Source organism: Zosterops lateralis (assembly GCF_965231275.1).
Source record: "Zosterops lateralis genome assembly, chromosome: 2".
Lineage (NCBI taxonomy): Eukaryota > Metazoa > Chordata > Aves > Passeriformes > Zosteropidae > Zosterops > Zosterops lateralis.
The window spans coordinates 13,892,267-13,906,689 of record NC_139763.1 but is presented as its reverse complement, the minus strand read 5'-3'; the positions used below and the strand labels follow the sequence as shown (position 1 = coordinate 13,906,689).

Genomic DNA, 14,423 nt, shown 5'->3' with positions numbered 1-14,423 from the left:
TTCTCCTCTCTGTGGGGAAAACTGTACAAGTGTCCTATAGTAACACAGAAGCTATCTGTTCAACTCTGGTGAGTTAATGGGGTTGGATCGTTCCACTTCTGACAGCTTTCTGTAAAAGGCAGTGGTGCATCTCAACAGCTGCCTGAAGGGATTTTAGATTATGGAAATGTGGTACAATGTATTACTGTCAGTTAAATATTAATTTGAGGAGTTGCATGGAGTCCTTTGGGAGACTTGAGTAATTATGACTTTTGTTTTAAACTCTGTTTTAGGTTTTTATGACAAGTTTATTTTGCTTCTCGACTTCAACAGCTTGTACCCATCGATTATCCAGGAGTTCAACATCTGCTTTACCACAGTGCAGCGGCTGTCATCAGAAGCACAGAAAAGGGCAGAGGTTTGCATGCTTTAACTTGTTGCTTAAATTGCACTGTCTTGACTTCAGAGTGTCTTCAGTTAAGAAAGTGTTCTTTTTCACTGTTTTTTTTTTTTGTCCCCTTCCACACATAAAAAGTGATTCTTGTTTAAAGATGTATCATATTAATTTGTGGATTGGGACTTTTTGTAATATTTTGTCTGTCACCTTCCTTTCTGTAACTCTTACAGAATCTTGGTAAGTTCTCTCCCATCTAATCTTGGTATCTTCATGAAACAAAACTTTTACTGAGACTCTGACCCTTTTCAGCCATCCTCCCTATTTCTGAGCCCCTTTACTAGTTTCATCCTAGCTTGATAGATAGAGGCTTCCTGAAGTTAAGTTGCAAAAGAATTAATGCAAATATACCTGATGGAGGTAGGCAAAAGTCTCATGCTTTCTACAGAAGAGAATCCAATTATGAGCTCAAGCCTTATTAGACATCAGGAAAGTAATGTGTGTGACTAGGGTAGGTGATGTTATGACTGTGTGAGCTGTGGCACCAGCTTCACAAAAACTCATGCTGTTCAAACTATGTTAAACACAACTGAAAAACCTCCCGAAGGTAGAGTTGGATGCACTGTTTTATAAACAGCTGTGTTGGCTCTGGCTTATCCATGGCTGCAGATTCTCATTTCCTCAACTGTGCTGAAACATTTGTTGGTGGAGCTGTGTTATAAACTGAAGCATTGAGCTAGTCAGGTCTAAAGGTTAAATCGGATGCTTTTGTTTTTAACTGGTATCAGCTCACAGGTTGGAATTAGTTAGTCCTGTAGCAACTGAAATAACACAGTAGCAGAAATGAGGAGACAAGTATGTGGAATTCTGTCAGTAAGTTCCTTCAAGCTGTCTTTGGATTTTCCCAGCTTTCTGAAGTGTGCTTCAACCTGAAGCAGCTAATTTTGATTTCTCTCACTGTATGATGTTTAATCAGGCCTTGGTGTAATTTCTTGTTACAGTTCTCCTCAGACTGCTTTACTAAACTTGCCAACCTCATCCTGTCTTATTGCCCTTCCTTTGTACATTTCTGTTACTTGCATTGTGCTTGAAATACCTTTCCATCTTTGCTGATCAGCCATTTCTTCAGTCATGCTAAGAAGGTGTCCTTTCTGCTATGTTGTTTTGCTGTAATCAAGAGTTGCTTGGGGTGGAGTTTTTGTTCTACTGCTGTGCTCGATTTCACTTTTGTCAGTTGTATCATTCAAAGTATCAGTTCCACAGAGCAGGTGCTCTTTTTGACACGTCTGAACACTAAAAGTACTTATGTGATGGTAAAAAAGGGATGTTTTTTTCTGCGCAGAAAGAATTGCTGTGTGTGTACTTTCCTTTATATTTTTGTATTTATCTATATATACCTAAGAGTGAGAATGTGTGTGTGTTATTTATCTGGATTTATATATATACATATATATGTGTGTATATATATATATATATATACACGCAAATATGTAACACACACACACTAATAAAAATTCAAAAACTTCCTGCTACTGGTCCATGCCTTCTTTGTGTTTCTCCAGCAGTGAAACAGACTTAGACCCTGTCTCCCAGCAGGGGCAAAGTAATACAGTTAAAAACACTGCAAAAAAATCTCTCATGCTTGTTCGAAACTGTGCTTTGGGTGGTCTGCGGGAATTGGCACAGGATGTGGGTTTTTTTCCCCCAAGCTTTTCACTTATTGTGTTAAAATCTAATCTTCAAGCAATAAAATGATAAGCAGTGGTGATCATTTCACAGGTTGAAGAAGAGGAAGAAATTCCAGAGCTTCCAGACCCATCTCTGGAAATGGGAATTTTGCCTAAAGAAATCAGGAAACTGGTGGAGAGAAGACGCCAAGTTAAACAGTTAATGAAACAGCCAGATTTAAATCCTGACCTCTATTTACAGGTGTGTTTTATAGAACTCCCTTGATTTTCCCCCTCTCCCCTTAAGTGCTCTGATCAGCCTTGTAGAATAGGAATGATTAGTAGTGAGCAGTGATTGTAATGTGCTTTATTTGTAGCCCATCACTGCTGCAGACTGTATAAAAAAGCTGTGAATGTAATTGTGAGCATTAAGTTCTGTTCCCTGATGGCTGTGGTTGGATCATTTTTCTGGTTGTGTTTCTTTTCAGTATGATATCAGACAGAAAGCTTTGAAACTCACTGCTAACAGCATGTATGGCTGCCTGGGATTTTCCTACAGCAGATTCTATGCCAAGCCTTTGGCTGCTTTGGTGACACATAAAGGGAGAGAGGTAAGTCATTAAACATTTTACACACATGTAAAAAGGCTGAATTTAAGCCACCACCTTTTTTTACTGAATACAGGAATGGTTTTGTTCTTGAACCTGCTTTTGGTTTCAGAACTCTTCTCTTTCTTGTACTGTGAAACTATTTGGTTTCAGTGGGCCAGATTGTGGTGATAACAACAACAACAAAAAAAATCAAGGCTGCTTTCACATTTTCCATGAATTTCCAGTTCTGCTTGATGGGTTTGATTTGGTGGAGTGCTTCAGTTTTGGATGAGCTTGCTTGTAACCAGACTGTCCTGTGGCCTGATATGACTTCTTGAAACCCTGAAGTTTGTGATAGGGTTAATTAATCATGGAGGCAATGGATTATGTATCAGGGCTTATTTTCAGAACTTTTTTGTTCCTTAAAATAAAGTTTCTCATTAACCTCAGATTTTATTTTAAGAATTGCACTTGACTTTATAGATAAAACTACTCTTGCTATTGATTAGGATGGTAGCTCAATATAGACCACATCAGTTTTGTCCCTGTGGGAAAAATAGTCTTAAATGCTCCAAAACATACCACTGATATACATTCCTTGTCTTAAAACATAATGATGTTTGATATTAGTTCCTTATAAATGAGAATACCAAATAGGAGTCTGCAAAGGTGCCAGGAGCAGTTGTGTCAGGATGGCTGCTCAGGGTTTTGGTTGATCAGGGAGATGGATGAGGTCACATCCCTGTTGACAGGCTCATCCTCCCTGTGATGTGAGGGCACACCCACTTCACAATTCCCAACTCAATTGCATGTGGGTGTTTCATTTCTAGTAATACATCTTTGTTTTTAATTATCTTCTTAGCTAAGCTGTTCTCTAGAGAGAACCCTACATTTGCTGTCTTCCCAATTTATGTAAACAGTTATGTTTAACCTTACATACCTGTTTAACTCAGAAATAATTTCCCAGTTTGGTAATTGCAAATGTGCTATGTAGCCATCTGAATTCAGAAGTTAGTATTTCCTTTAATAAGATATTGTGTTTGTTGATGTAAGATTCAGCCTCATGTTGTCTATGAGGTTGGCATGCAAAACAGCTGAGTTATCATAGCTTTTTTATTTTCTAGTGGTATTTTAAAAGTAATGGATTCCACTTTTTTCTTTGATTTTTTTTTTTAACAATCTCCATATGTCATATGAACCACCTTCCACAAACCTGATATTTTATGGATACTTAGGCTTTTGGTCTCTTAAGATGGGGAAATACCTTTTGTTTGCACACAGAGTTTATTCTCATTTGTCTGTAATGTATCAGTTATGAGATAACTACGTGAAATTCTTGTGTTCCTGCTTTATGTTCCAGAGTGATGGTGAAATGAGGAAATCCTAAAGAAGTGCTGCAGATGTGCTAGGGAGTAATTAGAGATGGCTTCTCATACATAGCTGATCTTTGGTTGGACAGGATTTCTTACCTCTTAAGTTCTGTTGGTGCTGGACCTGTGCTGGCTTCTGCCAAGCCTTTGCACACATTTGAGTTTTTGCCACAGAAAATGACATGACAACACCTTAGTTTTCTGTTTGTGTTAATTTTTTTTATTTTTTTTTAAATCTTTTTGTTTGTTTTCTTTTTTTTTCTAAGTTGAAATATCTAATCTGGAAAAACATTTCATTTTTATATTAGTCTTTCTATTCATAGGTTTTTTCTTACCACTCAGTTCTAATATAAAAGTAGTAAATGTTAAGTATCTGGGGGTTTGGGTTCTCTATGGGAAAAGGTTAATTAAAAAGTAACTATTATGGAAATTTTATGGTCTAAATTTAAATGGCCTTTTCTGATGATCTGCAATTAATACCTTTTTTTTTTTTTTTTTTACTGTTGTCAAGGGCACCTGAGTAGGTGCCAAGCAGGTAGGCTTGTAGAAGTCTAAGTGGGAAAAATACTGTGTGGGATGAAAACTGAACTTAATATTTGCACTAACACAATTACAGTTCAATCGTAAGTCTTAGCAGAATAATTGAAAGTGGGAAATATGTATTTCATGTTGAAGTTGTTAAAGCTCATCCAGCATTAAGTTTTAATGTAGCTGAGAATGAGTTTTGATGAGTCCTGTAAATTGATGCTTTTCAACTGTGTGACTGACAACCTTTCCACTGAAGCTGTGGGAAGATTCAAGCACCTGGTGCCAAGTGCTGAGTACCACCTCTCCTGGACTCCTAACTTCTCGTTGTGGTTTGGAGATGCTGGTGCAGTAAAAGCAGTGGAGCTGCCATGGGCTTCCTTATGGTGACTAAAAATACTTGTAATTACACATTGCCATTACAAAAACTTGTATGTGTGACTGTATTAGTGAATTTCTGAAGTATAGTAGTAGAACTTGACATGGTCACTTCATTTTGATGGCAGAAGTATTATATATGGTGTGGAAAGACCATTTTTAAAAAGCCAGATCACAGAAGTAGATGATCCTTAGGGTCTCTTCTCAACCCAAATCATTCTACAATTCTATGACAGTGTAATCCATAAAATCTCAGTTCTTTTCGGTCAGCTGCAGAGAGATACGGGCCAGTGCTTGATTTTTATTTTAATTTTCCTTCAGCCAGGGAATAGAAACGTAGCAAAGGCTTACACCCCTGGCCATGTGCACGTTGGATCCAGCAGAGTTTATTTCCTGTCTGTCGTTCCAGGGGACAGTGCGACAGTGGCGGGCGGGGTTCGCTAGATGGCGATAGAGACCTGGAGATCCTTAATCAATTAACGCTCATTTTTGTCTAAGTGTTTAAACGTCGATTATCGGGTTTTTCGAACGGCTCTTCCTTGTTTTTCATGTGTGGGTAATCTTTAACAGGGGCATATCAGTGTGAATTTGTCAGGATTTAGGTGTCACTGGTAGACTGCTAAGTTCGGGTGTGTTTCAGAAGAAGAAAAAACCAAAAATTTGTGGTAGAAGTGAGTTAAAACTATAGCTCGGATCTGCTTGACCATTTTAGTAAATGTAAATATTTTTCAGTTTTGACTGTAAGAAATGCATCTGCAGTTCAGCAAAATAAAAAAAAAAAAAATAAATTACATTTGCAAACCATTGATCAGGAATGTGTTAGAGGGATTCCTGGACTTTCCCCTCCACCCCCTGCCATGTTACTAAGCCTTTGCCTGGACATTACTCCCGTTGTAACTATAGCAGTTGCTTGCATGGAAAAGTAATAGGAAAATATTTAATATATTTTTAGCTGTCCTTTAATGTAATTTAACAACTGGAAACAAGATGAGTCGGAGCTGTATAAGCAGCCAGCTCTGCAGCAGCAGGCAGTGCCGGGTCATGCCGTTCTAGCCTCTCTAAAGGACAAGCCTTTTGATGAAGTGTCAGTTGTCTGGTTTCCTAAATGCAGGATGCCGTGTGCTGCAGGATTCCCCTACAGGACAGCAAAGTTGTTTAGAGAATTTAACTGTAGACAGCTTGCTTGCTAATGGCTTTCACTCAGTGCTGAAGCCTTTTCCAGGTATTTGCTTTTTTTCCCCGTGTTGTTTTTTTCTGTTGCATATTTTTGCCCAAGCAAACTTGCCTTTGGAAGGAAAACAACACATTTGCTGTTTTCAGCAGTACTGACAGGTAGACCTAGTGTTCAAATATGCAAAATAAAAGGGGGAAAGAGGCAATTGGGTTAATTCCAACTTTCTCATTCAGATCCTTTAGGTACATTCTCAATTAATAATTAGTTTAAGGCCCTGGCAGTCAAAAGGAAAGAATAAAAGCATGTTATTGCTGTAGTCTGGGAGAAGAATGGATGAGGGAGGAGAAAAATGAAGTGGAGAAAGATGAGCTCATTTAAAAAAAATTAAGGGTAGGTAAGCAGGTTAATGGCTGTCTACTGTAATTATGATCTGTAAAGAAATCCAGGCATTTCTCTTTTTTTTTAAAGTCTTGTTCATCCAGGGAAAATGATCATCAGCTGCTTTCTCTTGATTGCACCTAAAGCATTGGTTATACAGGCTGCAGGAGTTGTCACGTGAATGGGGCAATTGACACTCCTGGTTTCTCCCATGTTGTACTGTGGCAGAAAGAGGATTGCTAAAAGAGGGAAAGGATCTTGTTATAAGCATGCCATCTATATTTGAACAGGGAATGCAACATCAATATAACACTTTTGGAAGATATGGAACTTGGTGGCAAAAGGCTAGGCAAAGAATTTCTAATTGCTTTTAAATATAAAAATGGCAACCCAAAATCTTGGGAGAAATAGTACTAAATTGCTGCATTGTCCCAAAATAGGAACTGTTGGGGTTAAATCATTTGCCACTGTTGTTAAATTTATCATTGTGTGTGCAATTGTGAGCCTCTGAAAAAGCTATGTATGTTCCTCTGCATGCTGATATCCTAAACGAGTTAGAGTAGACAAGGAGAGGCTGCATACAATCTGGGTATGTGAACTGAGTACAAAGTAGTAGAGAGATTATGGAGCATCTTCACATTTGTTGAAATATTATTGGTAGTCATGTGCAGGAGATGACATCTGGTCTAATACAGACTTTAGCATCTCCAAGGAGATGAAATGAAACATTTCAATTAAGAAGAATGGCCAGAATATTTTGGGTGAGGAGGAAATTAGTGAGAAGGGGAAAAAATTATTTTATTTTATTTTGGGTGACATGCTGGTATTTTTTTTTTTTCTCCTCTGGACAGAAAGGTTTTATTTAATGAGTGTTCACCAAGAAATGTTTAAGAAGATTGATCAGATTCAGATTGATTGTACAGCAAGTCAGAAGAATAGAGACACTTTTAAAAATTTTTTTTTTACTGCTTATTTTAAGATTGTGCTATTACAAGAGGTGTGGTGCCTCTCACTTCCTGACTCCTGATTTCTGTGGATGGCTTATAGCAATTGCATGGCCCCATGGTGAGTTAGATCAGCCTAGTGATCCGAGTTGAAAACTAACTCCAGAGGAAAACCAAATTGATTTCAGTTGGATCAATGGCTCAGTGACTCACTGTGTGCTCTGAGAACTGGTGGAGAGGAGGAGGTTGGAAAGTGGGGGCAGGCCCAGTGTGAGATGTAAAGGGTCAGGCATGACCAGTCATTTTTTAGCTCATACCTGACTGTGAACCTGTGGGGTTACTGTTAATATGATAACACATGGAGGTTTTCTTTGGTTGCTGTTTTTTTTCTTCTGTACTTTTGATTTTTTTTTTTATAGTTTCCTATCTTGTATTTTTTTTTTCCTGTCCTGCCAAAAGACACAGATTTTTTTCCTTGCGTCATATCTTAACCTGGCTGACTAGGTAACAAGATATCCTTCACCCAGAATTGTGGTAAAACTGAGAACCAGAGTACTGGGAAGAGCAAGATCTCTGGAACATTCTTTGTATCTGAGCGTAACAGTATGTCCCCATTTAGAAGCTGCATGTGTTGGGTAGAGAGCTGATATCTCAAGATTAGGAGAGGTAGAAATGTCTCACCATATCCAGTGGTAACAGGAAAGACTCTCAGGTGTTCAATAAAATATTGGGGAATGCCCTTGAATCCTGTACCCTCCAAAGTCTGCCATGCTTCAGCTTCAGAATTACTAAAGAAATTCTTTAAACCTGTCTAGAATATTGCAGGGATTAACAGAGATTCTTAATGGTTCTCTCGTAGAGATGCCTTATAAAAGGGAGGCACAGTAGCACAGGTTCTTCACCGTGAGGATTGAGAGCTTTAGCAGCATCACACCACAATTTTTAAACTGCTTTGGTTCTGTCTTCAAACACATTTATTTTCCAAACTCCCCTGTTAAGGTTAGAAGAATACAAATCCTAACTGATGCTTTAATGTTTTTCTCCAGCCTGTATATTTGTTACCACTACATGTCATTGCAGTAGGCATTTTCTTAGTTCATTAGTAGCTTGTCAAAAAATACTTGGGGTTTTGAGACTTCCGTAGAAGTTGTTCTTTAGCATCTTACTGCCTCACTCATTTGCATCATGCATTTATCTTAAATAGAATGTTGGCTTGTTCTAGAAACCCTGGGTTTGGATACCTAGATGATAATAAAGTTTTCAAAATAAAAGATACTTCAAAGAGGAGTTAAAAATAATTTTCATTTTCAAGCACTATTCCTAAGAGGATAGAAAAAGTCTAACTGAAGTGTCTGTCTCCCACGAGACTTAAATAAATATTCATACTGTCCTTCAAAAAATATGACACCTTGATCTCATAATCAAAAATTTTCATATATTTCCTGGGAATCTTGCCCACTGTGCGAAAGCTTGACTTTTTCCACCACAAATTCTATTAGAAGCACTTAGTTCCATCCACAGTGAAATTATCTGTTCTTTTTCCTCTTGGATAAATACACATTTGAGCCTACTAGATCTGTTCTTTTCAGGTAGTGGTTTCAGGATGGTCGTGGTCCTACTTTGACATATAGGAAGAGGCTGAAAGCTGGGATTCCTTCACTCTGGAAAAAAATTTTTTTTAATTTTTAAGTGTGATGTTCAACAACCTAAAGGGAGGATGTGTAGAAGGCAGACTCTTCCCAGAGATGCACAGCCTTGCACCAGGCAAGCCTAGCCCTGTCTGGGGCCAGAAGTTGGGGTAAATGATGTCCAGAGATCCCTTCAAACCAAAGTTTATAACCATTGGTTTAGAAGTTCCTTTAATTCTCACTGAGATTTATCATCAAGGTCAGCAAGATCCAACAGATGAAACTTGTCATTTCAAGGGAAGAAAACTGGAATGAAGATATGTCAGCAGTGATACTTGTTCTTACCAGGCTGTTTTGGTTTCAGAACTGAAAAAATAGTATTTGGGTACTTTGAATGTAGGTTTTGCTGTATAGATCAGGTTGTGTGGTCTCTTGCATGTTGTGTCCTTTCGCTGGGCCTGTGCCAAGATTCATTGGCTTAATTTAGAAGATAAGCACGAACAGCTTACGCTATTTTCAGCACTGAAATATACTTCTGAGACACATGAAAGAGTTTGTTAAGACCTTTATTTATATGAGAAAGATGGACTGTCTCTACTGCTGCAGGTACAATACCTTGTAAGGATACAGGAGATCTTGGTGGGCAGCATCAAGAATTCTGGTTGGAACAAAGGACTCTGGAGAAGTAGGTGTAGTTTAACAAGCTGGGGCATACCTGTTCTCTTAATATAAGCAAGGAAGGTGATAAGTCAGGCATACAGCCTAAGGTGATTTGTTCTGACTCCTTTTGTAGTAGAAAGTGAGCACTGTCAAAGCTGGATGAAATAAATCCCCCAAATCTGAGAGCTTGATCAGTGACTGAGAGACACCAGGATTATGCTTACCCTCTGCTGGCTTTCCTTCCAGGAGTTGTACATGGTGCAATGCAGGAGATGTTGCTGGTGTTTGTGTTAACTTTAGCTTCAGACTGTGCCTTTTATCAAATACGGGTAAGATTTCAGAGAGAAGGATTAAATTATGTGTTGATGTCTACTTTACAATTTGATACTCATTTTTCCTAATTTGAACCACTAGGAATAGTTGCTCCATAAAATCCAACTTCAACTCCTGGATTAGTTAAAAAAAGATTTAAAATACCAATTTCCCTTTACATTTCCTGTTAATCCTTTGTTTTCATATGTTTTAACTGGCAGCCTTTAGAAAGAGCAAGAAATAGGTTTTTTATGTTATTGGAGATGGGAAGTAGTTCCCACTTGTGTCACTGAAATGATTTGCTTATCAAGTAGTGCTCATCAAAAACATGGAATTGATTGATCCTTACTGCAGGGTTTAGTACCTGACAGTCATTTCTCTTTGAGCTTGTGCTAGTCTTGGTAGTTACATGAGACTGGAGAAATTTGTAAAATTCAGATTCTGATGATTGACAAGCCTTAGTTTTAAAAAAAAAAAAAAAAAAAAAAAAAAGTGAAAAAATTTCAAAATTTCTTTCAAATGACTTGCCTAGTTTATGAAGCAGAGCAGAAATTCCTGTTTTTGAACTATTGGGAGTTACCAGAAAAGCAGGACAATGCAATAATCTGCTTTGATGAAGTTCAGGGTCATGTTTCCTGGAATGACTCTGTATGCATAGAGGAGACCTCGAGATACAAACACTTTTTTTTTTTTTTTTTTTTTAGTCTAAGGAAAGTGAATCTGCAGAACAGTTGCCAGGAAGAAGGGCAGCCATTCTAATGTAAGGGCTCTATACTTGGGCTGCTTTGCTTGCCCCTCTGACTTGTTTGATTCTCTGACTTGTTCTGTGTGCATTGCCATTTTATTAGGCAATACTACACTTTGCACACTAAAAAATTCTCTCCTGTTTTCTCTGACTTCAGTGCAAAAAACTGTTTTCAGTGTGAACTTCACTTTTCTTCCTCGGTGTTTTTAATTTTTTCTGGATATTAACCTGTCACAAGCTTTGTGCAGGAATTTGGAATTAGCAGGTAGAAGAGTGATGTAAAATCACAGGAATGTCTTAGTCCTCTGCTGGAGTGTATACAGCCTTCTGGTTCATTTTGTTCTGCTTGGAATTATACTTGTTGAATCTAGAACTTCCTTGGTCATATCCTTTGATTTTTGAGCAAACCAGATTTAAGTCAATGATGGCTGATGTTTCGGTTTTCGTGTGACTGCATTAATTTCTTCCTTTTCCTCCTCATCTCCCTCAGAACTCACTGTCATCTTTGAAATTAAGTACATACCATTTTTGTATTTGCTCAGAAATCTTTTGGTTTCTTTAAATTGTAATTGCACCTCTGCCTTGATATTTTAATATGTATTGTAGCTGGATTTTTTGGTTCAGTGCATAGCTTCATATTTTTCAACTTAGAGTTAGAAGTAGTTCATCCTGGGTATAAAGGAAAATCAATGAGAAGCCCGTACTTAGACTGAGAACCCCTGCAGAAAGCTTTGATTAGAGAAAAGCTTCATATCTCACTCTTGCACACAATTGTCCATCAGGTGGCCAGTCATTTCTGTATGTAGGACTGTGTGCCACAGATGGTAGGGATGGAAAAAGGTCTGTTACATCATGTAGTTCATCTTCCAAAGTGTCTATATGGTCACTTCAGCAGAGACACACCTCTTGATGGATTTTGTTGTTGTTGTTGTTGAAGGCTGTTGTCCTTCCAGAAGTCACTACTAATTTTAATTTTGCAGTGTTTTGATCTGACTGCTTTTGTGATCACTATTTTTTAATAGATTTGGAAGATGAGTCTGCCTTCAGTAGGAATGAGTTAATTGACAGGTGTCCTGAAGTTCTGCATTCTTGGCAGTGGTCCAGGATGACAGAGCAGTAATGACTTAGAAACTGCTATTCCTTCCTGGTGAAAGGATTGGAGGAAATCTGTGAAGTTATTAACTACTTCTCTCTTCCAAGAGATTGTGAGAAGATCATTGTGGCATCTAATTAGTTGAGATTGCCTCCTTTATGCAGAATGTTTGGGTTTTTTTAAATTCCTTTACATGCTGTCTTATGACTTGCACTATTAGTTTTTTTTTTCTCTTCTCTACAGTGTTCTGGATGGTTACTCTGAGGATTTGAGTAAGGGATCATGTTCCTATCTCTATGTGGTGTAATTAGCACAGCTATTTAAATGTTATCTGGAACCCATTTACCCGATCTGTCAGTTGCTGCTTAGTTCAGTGGAAATGCTTTTATGTAAATCACAGAACAATAGTTCTGACTTCAACCAGATTGGGTTGAATTTAGGGAACTGAAACACTTCATCCTGGAATAAAAATGTCTTGCTGAATCAAGGGTAGATTATGAAAGCTGCCACTTTTTAAAAGTGTATTATGCTAACATATGTATATGTATAAATTGAATTAGCTATGATACTCCTACAGTGAGAAACTTCCCACTGATTCTAAAAAAATTAAGAAAAAGCTGACACACATGAAATTTTCCTCCCAATTTGCATGCTAGCTCTTCAGCTGGTTTTAGAGTATTTGGAATTGAGGCCTGATGGGGTGCAGGGCAGATGCTTTCCTTTTACTTCCTAGTAATTTCTTAATGAAAGTAGTTCCTTCTGTGGCCCAGAGATAGTTGTATTTTATAGGGATCTAGTAGCATTTATAATGATTTGATTGCTCTTAGGCTTCTGAGGAAGATAACCACATTTTTTTTTTAAATTCCATTCAAATAAAAATGACCTTCCCTTCTTTCTCACCTTCCTTCAGGATGCTGACCTTTTGCCATCCCATATTTTGGTGGTAGATCTTGAATTTGAAGAAAATAATGATGAAAGTTTCTTATTTTTCATATATGAGCAGCTCATGTAGATCTGGGTTTTCTTCAGAAGGAGGGGCTTCTGACATGGTGACCAAGGAAAGATTAATTAACTGTGGCTTTTGTTTGTCTGTCTCAGTTTTCAGGCTGGAGTGTAAGCTTGTGTCACTTTGCTCTGTTATAAATACTGTGTTAAATTACAGCAATTTTTTTTGAGAAACTGTTTGATTTTTTGCCAGGGATTCCTGAGCCATTTAGTAAGAGTTTGAGGGATCCTATTCCTTCTCTGAAAATCAGTGCCAATTTTGGACTGTGCAGCTGTGCCAATTTCCTTTTTATTAATATTCACTCTAGGAATAAAGTTTTATTGTCTGATGTTTATTCTATTAGCACATTTAAAGTCAGGTATTTCCTTCCCTACATAGCTCTTGCTTTACTTTTCTCCCCTTTTGATTTTTTTTCTTTAACATGGAAAAAGAAATATATCTTCCAGAGGAGATCTGATGGTAAAGCAGTATGAAGTGGCATTTATTTGACTATTCCAGAAATGATCCTTCTGTTATTCCATACAGTACTGCATAGCTTTTGGCTCAGCTGGTCTGCATAATAGGGGATAGCCTCCCTGCTAAGCCAAGCAACTCCTCTTTGCTTTGAAGAGCATGTCAGGCATGTGTGGTAGTAGATTATCACAATTATCAAGTATCAGTACTGACTTAGTATTTGTCCCTGGCCTTTTCCATCTTAACTTAAGGAAAGTCTGTTCTGTGACTGTCTGTCAGCCCCTCTCTCTGAGAGGAAGGGTGCTTAGTAGTTTATTAATAGTTGGTGTTGTACATAGACCATCACAGACTTGCTATACAGCTCTTGAGGATAAAGGTTTTTATATAAATGTAGCATCATAAAGTAGTTTTATATAAACAAAATGCTCCTTTCATAATTTAATCTCTTTGACAGACAGTGTTGGAAGCAGGCATTGTTCATGGGTTTGTTATGGCTCAGTAAGTTTTTCTTAACTTTAAAAAAAACCCAACCAACTTTCTGAATGCTTTGCATAATATAGAGTTACTGGGTTTTGTCTTTAATTTTTGGTATTTGTGTCATGGCCAGAAGTTGTTTTAGGACTACAGTTACCCATAAAGAGACCAGCTATACATGTTCCCTGGAAAGAAGACTTGATGCTCTCTGAGGTTCTGAGCTGCTACAGTGAATGTTGGAGAGATGGAGTTTGGGAAAACCAGAGCCAATGTGCCTATGCATAATGAAAAAACTCTTATACATGTTTTGCTTTTAAAATAAAATTGGCCTAGGTCCTTGAATATTAAGTTCGCTGTCCTTAGTGTTTAGAAAAAAAAGTAGCATGAGCTGCAGATAGATTTTCTTACATGGCAAGTGGTTGGGGGATTTTTTGTTATTTTATTTCTGTTTTCCTCTTCCCTGTTTTCTATGCTTGCTTCCCAAACCAGTACTTGAATGTGCTTCTTGGTGTGTACTTGCTTGGGGATAGGGATGAAACAAAGCGAGATGTGGAATTGTTGATGGGATAATTCAAAAGGAGATTAATTGTCCAAAAATGCTAGCAGCTTCTCTGATAACTGCAGTGTCTCAAAGTTAAAATGTGAACATGGAA

The 14,423-nt window shown here is 37.8% G+C and overlaps 1 protein-coding gene across 2 annotated transcripts in view; it reads left to right on the top strand.

The window, feature by feature from the left end:
• Nucleotides 1-14,423, top strand: part of POLA1 (DNA polymerase alpha 1, catalytic subunit) — a 184,728-nt gene that overhangs the window by 29,393 nt on the left and 140,912 nt on the right. For both annotated transcript variants that reach the window (XM_083855217.1, XM_083855218.1), the window contains exons 24-26: nt 273-397; nt 2,153-2,302; nt 2,529-2,651. In XM_083855217.1, coding sequence (XP_083711343.1) covers nt 273-397; nt 2,153-2,302; nt 2,529-2,651 — 398 coding nt within the window. The remainder of the gene's footprint in view (nt 1-272; nt 398-2,152; nt 2,303-2,528; nt 2,652-14,423) is intronic.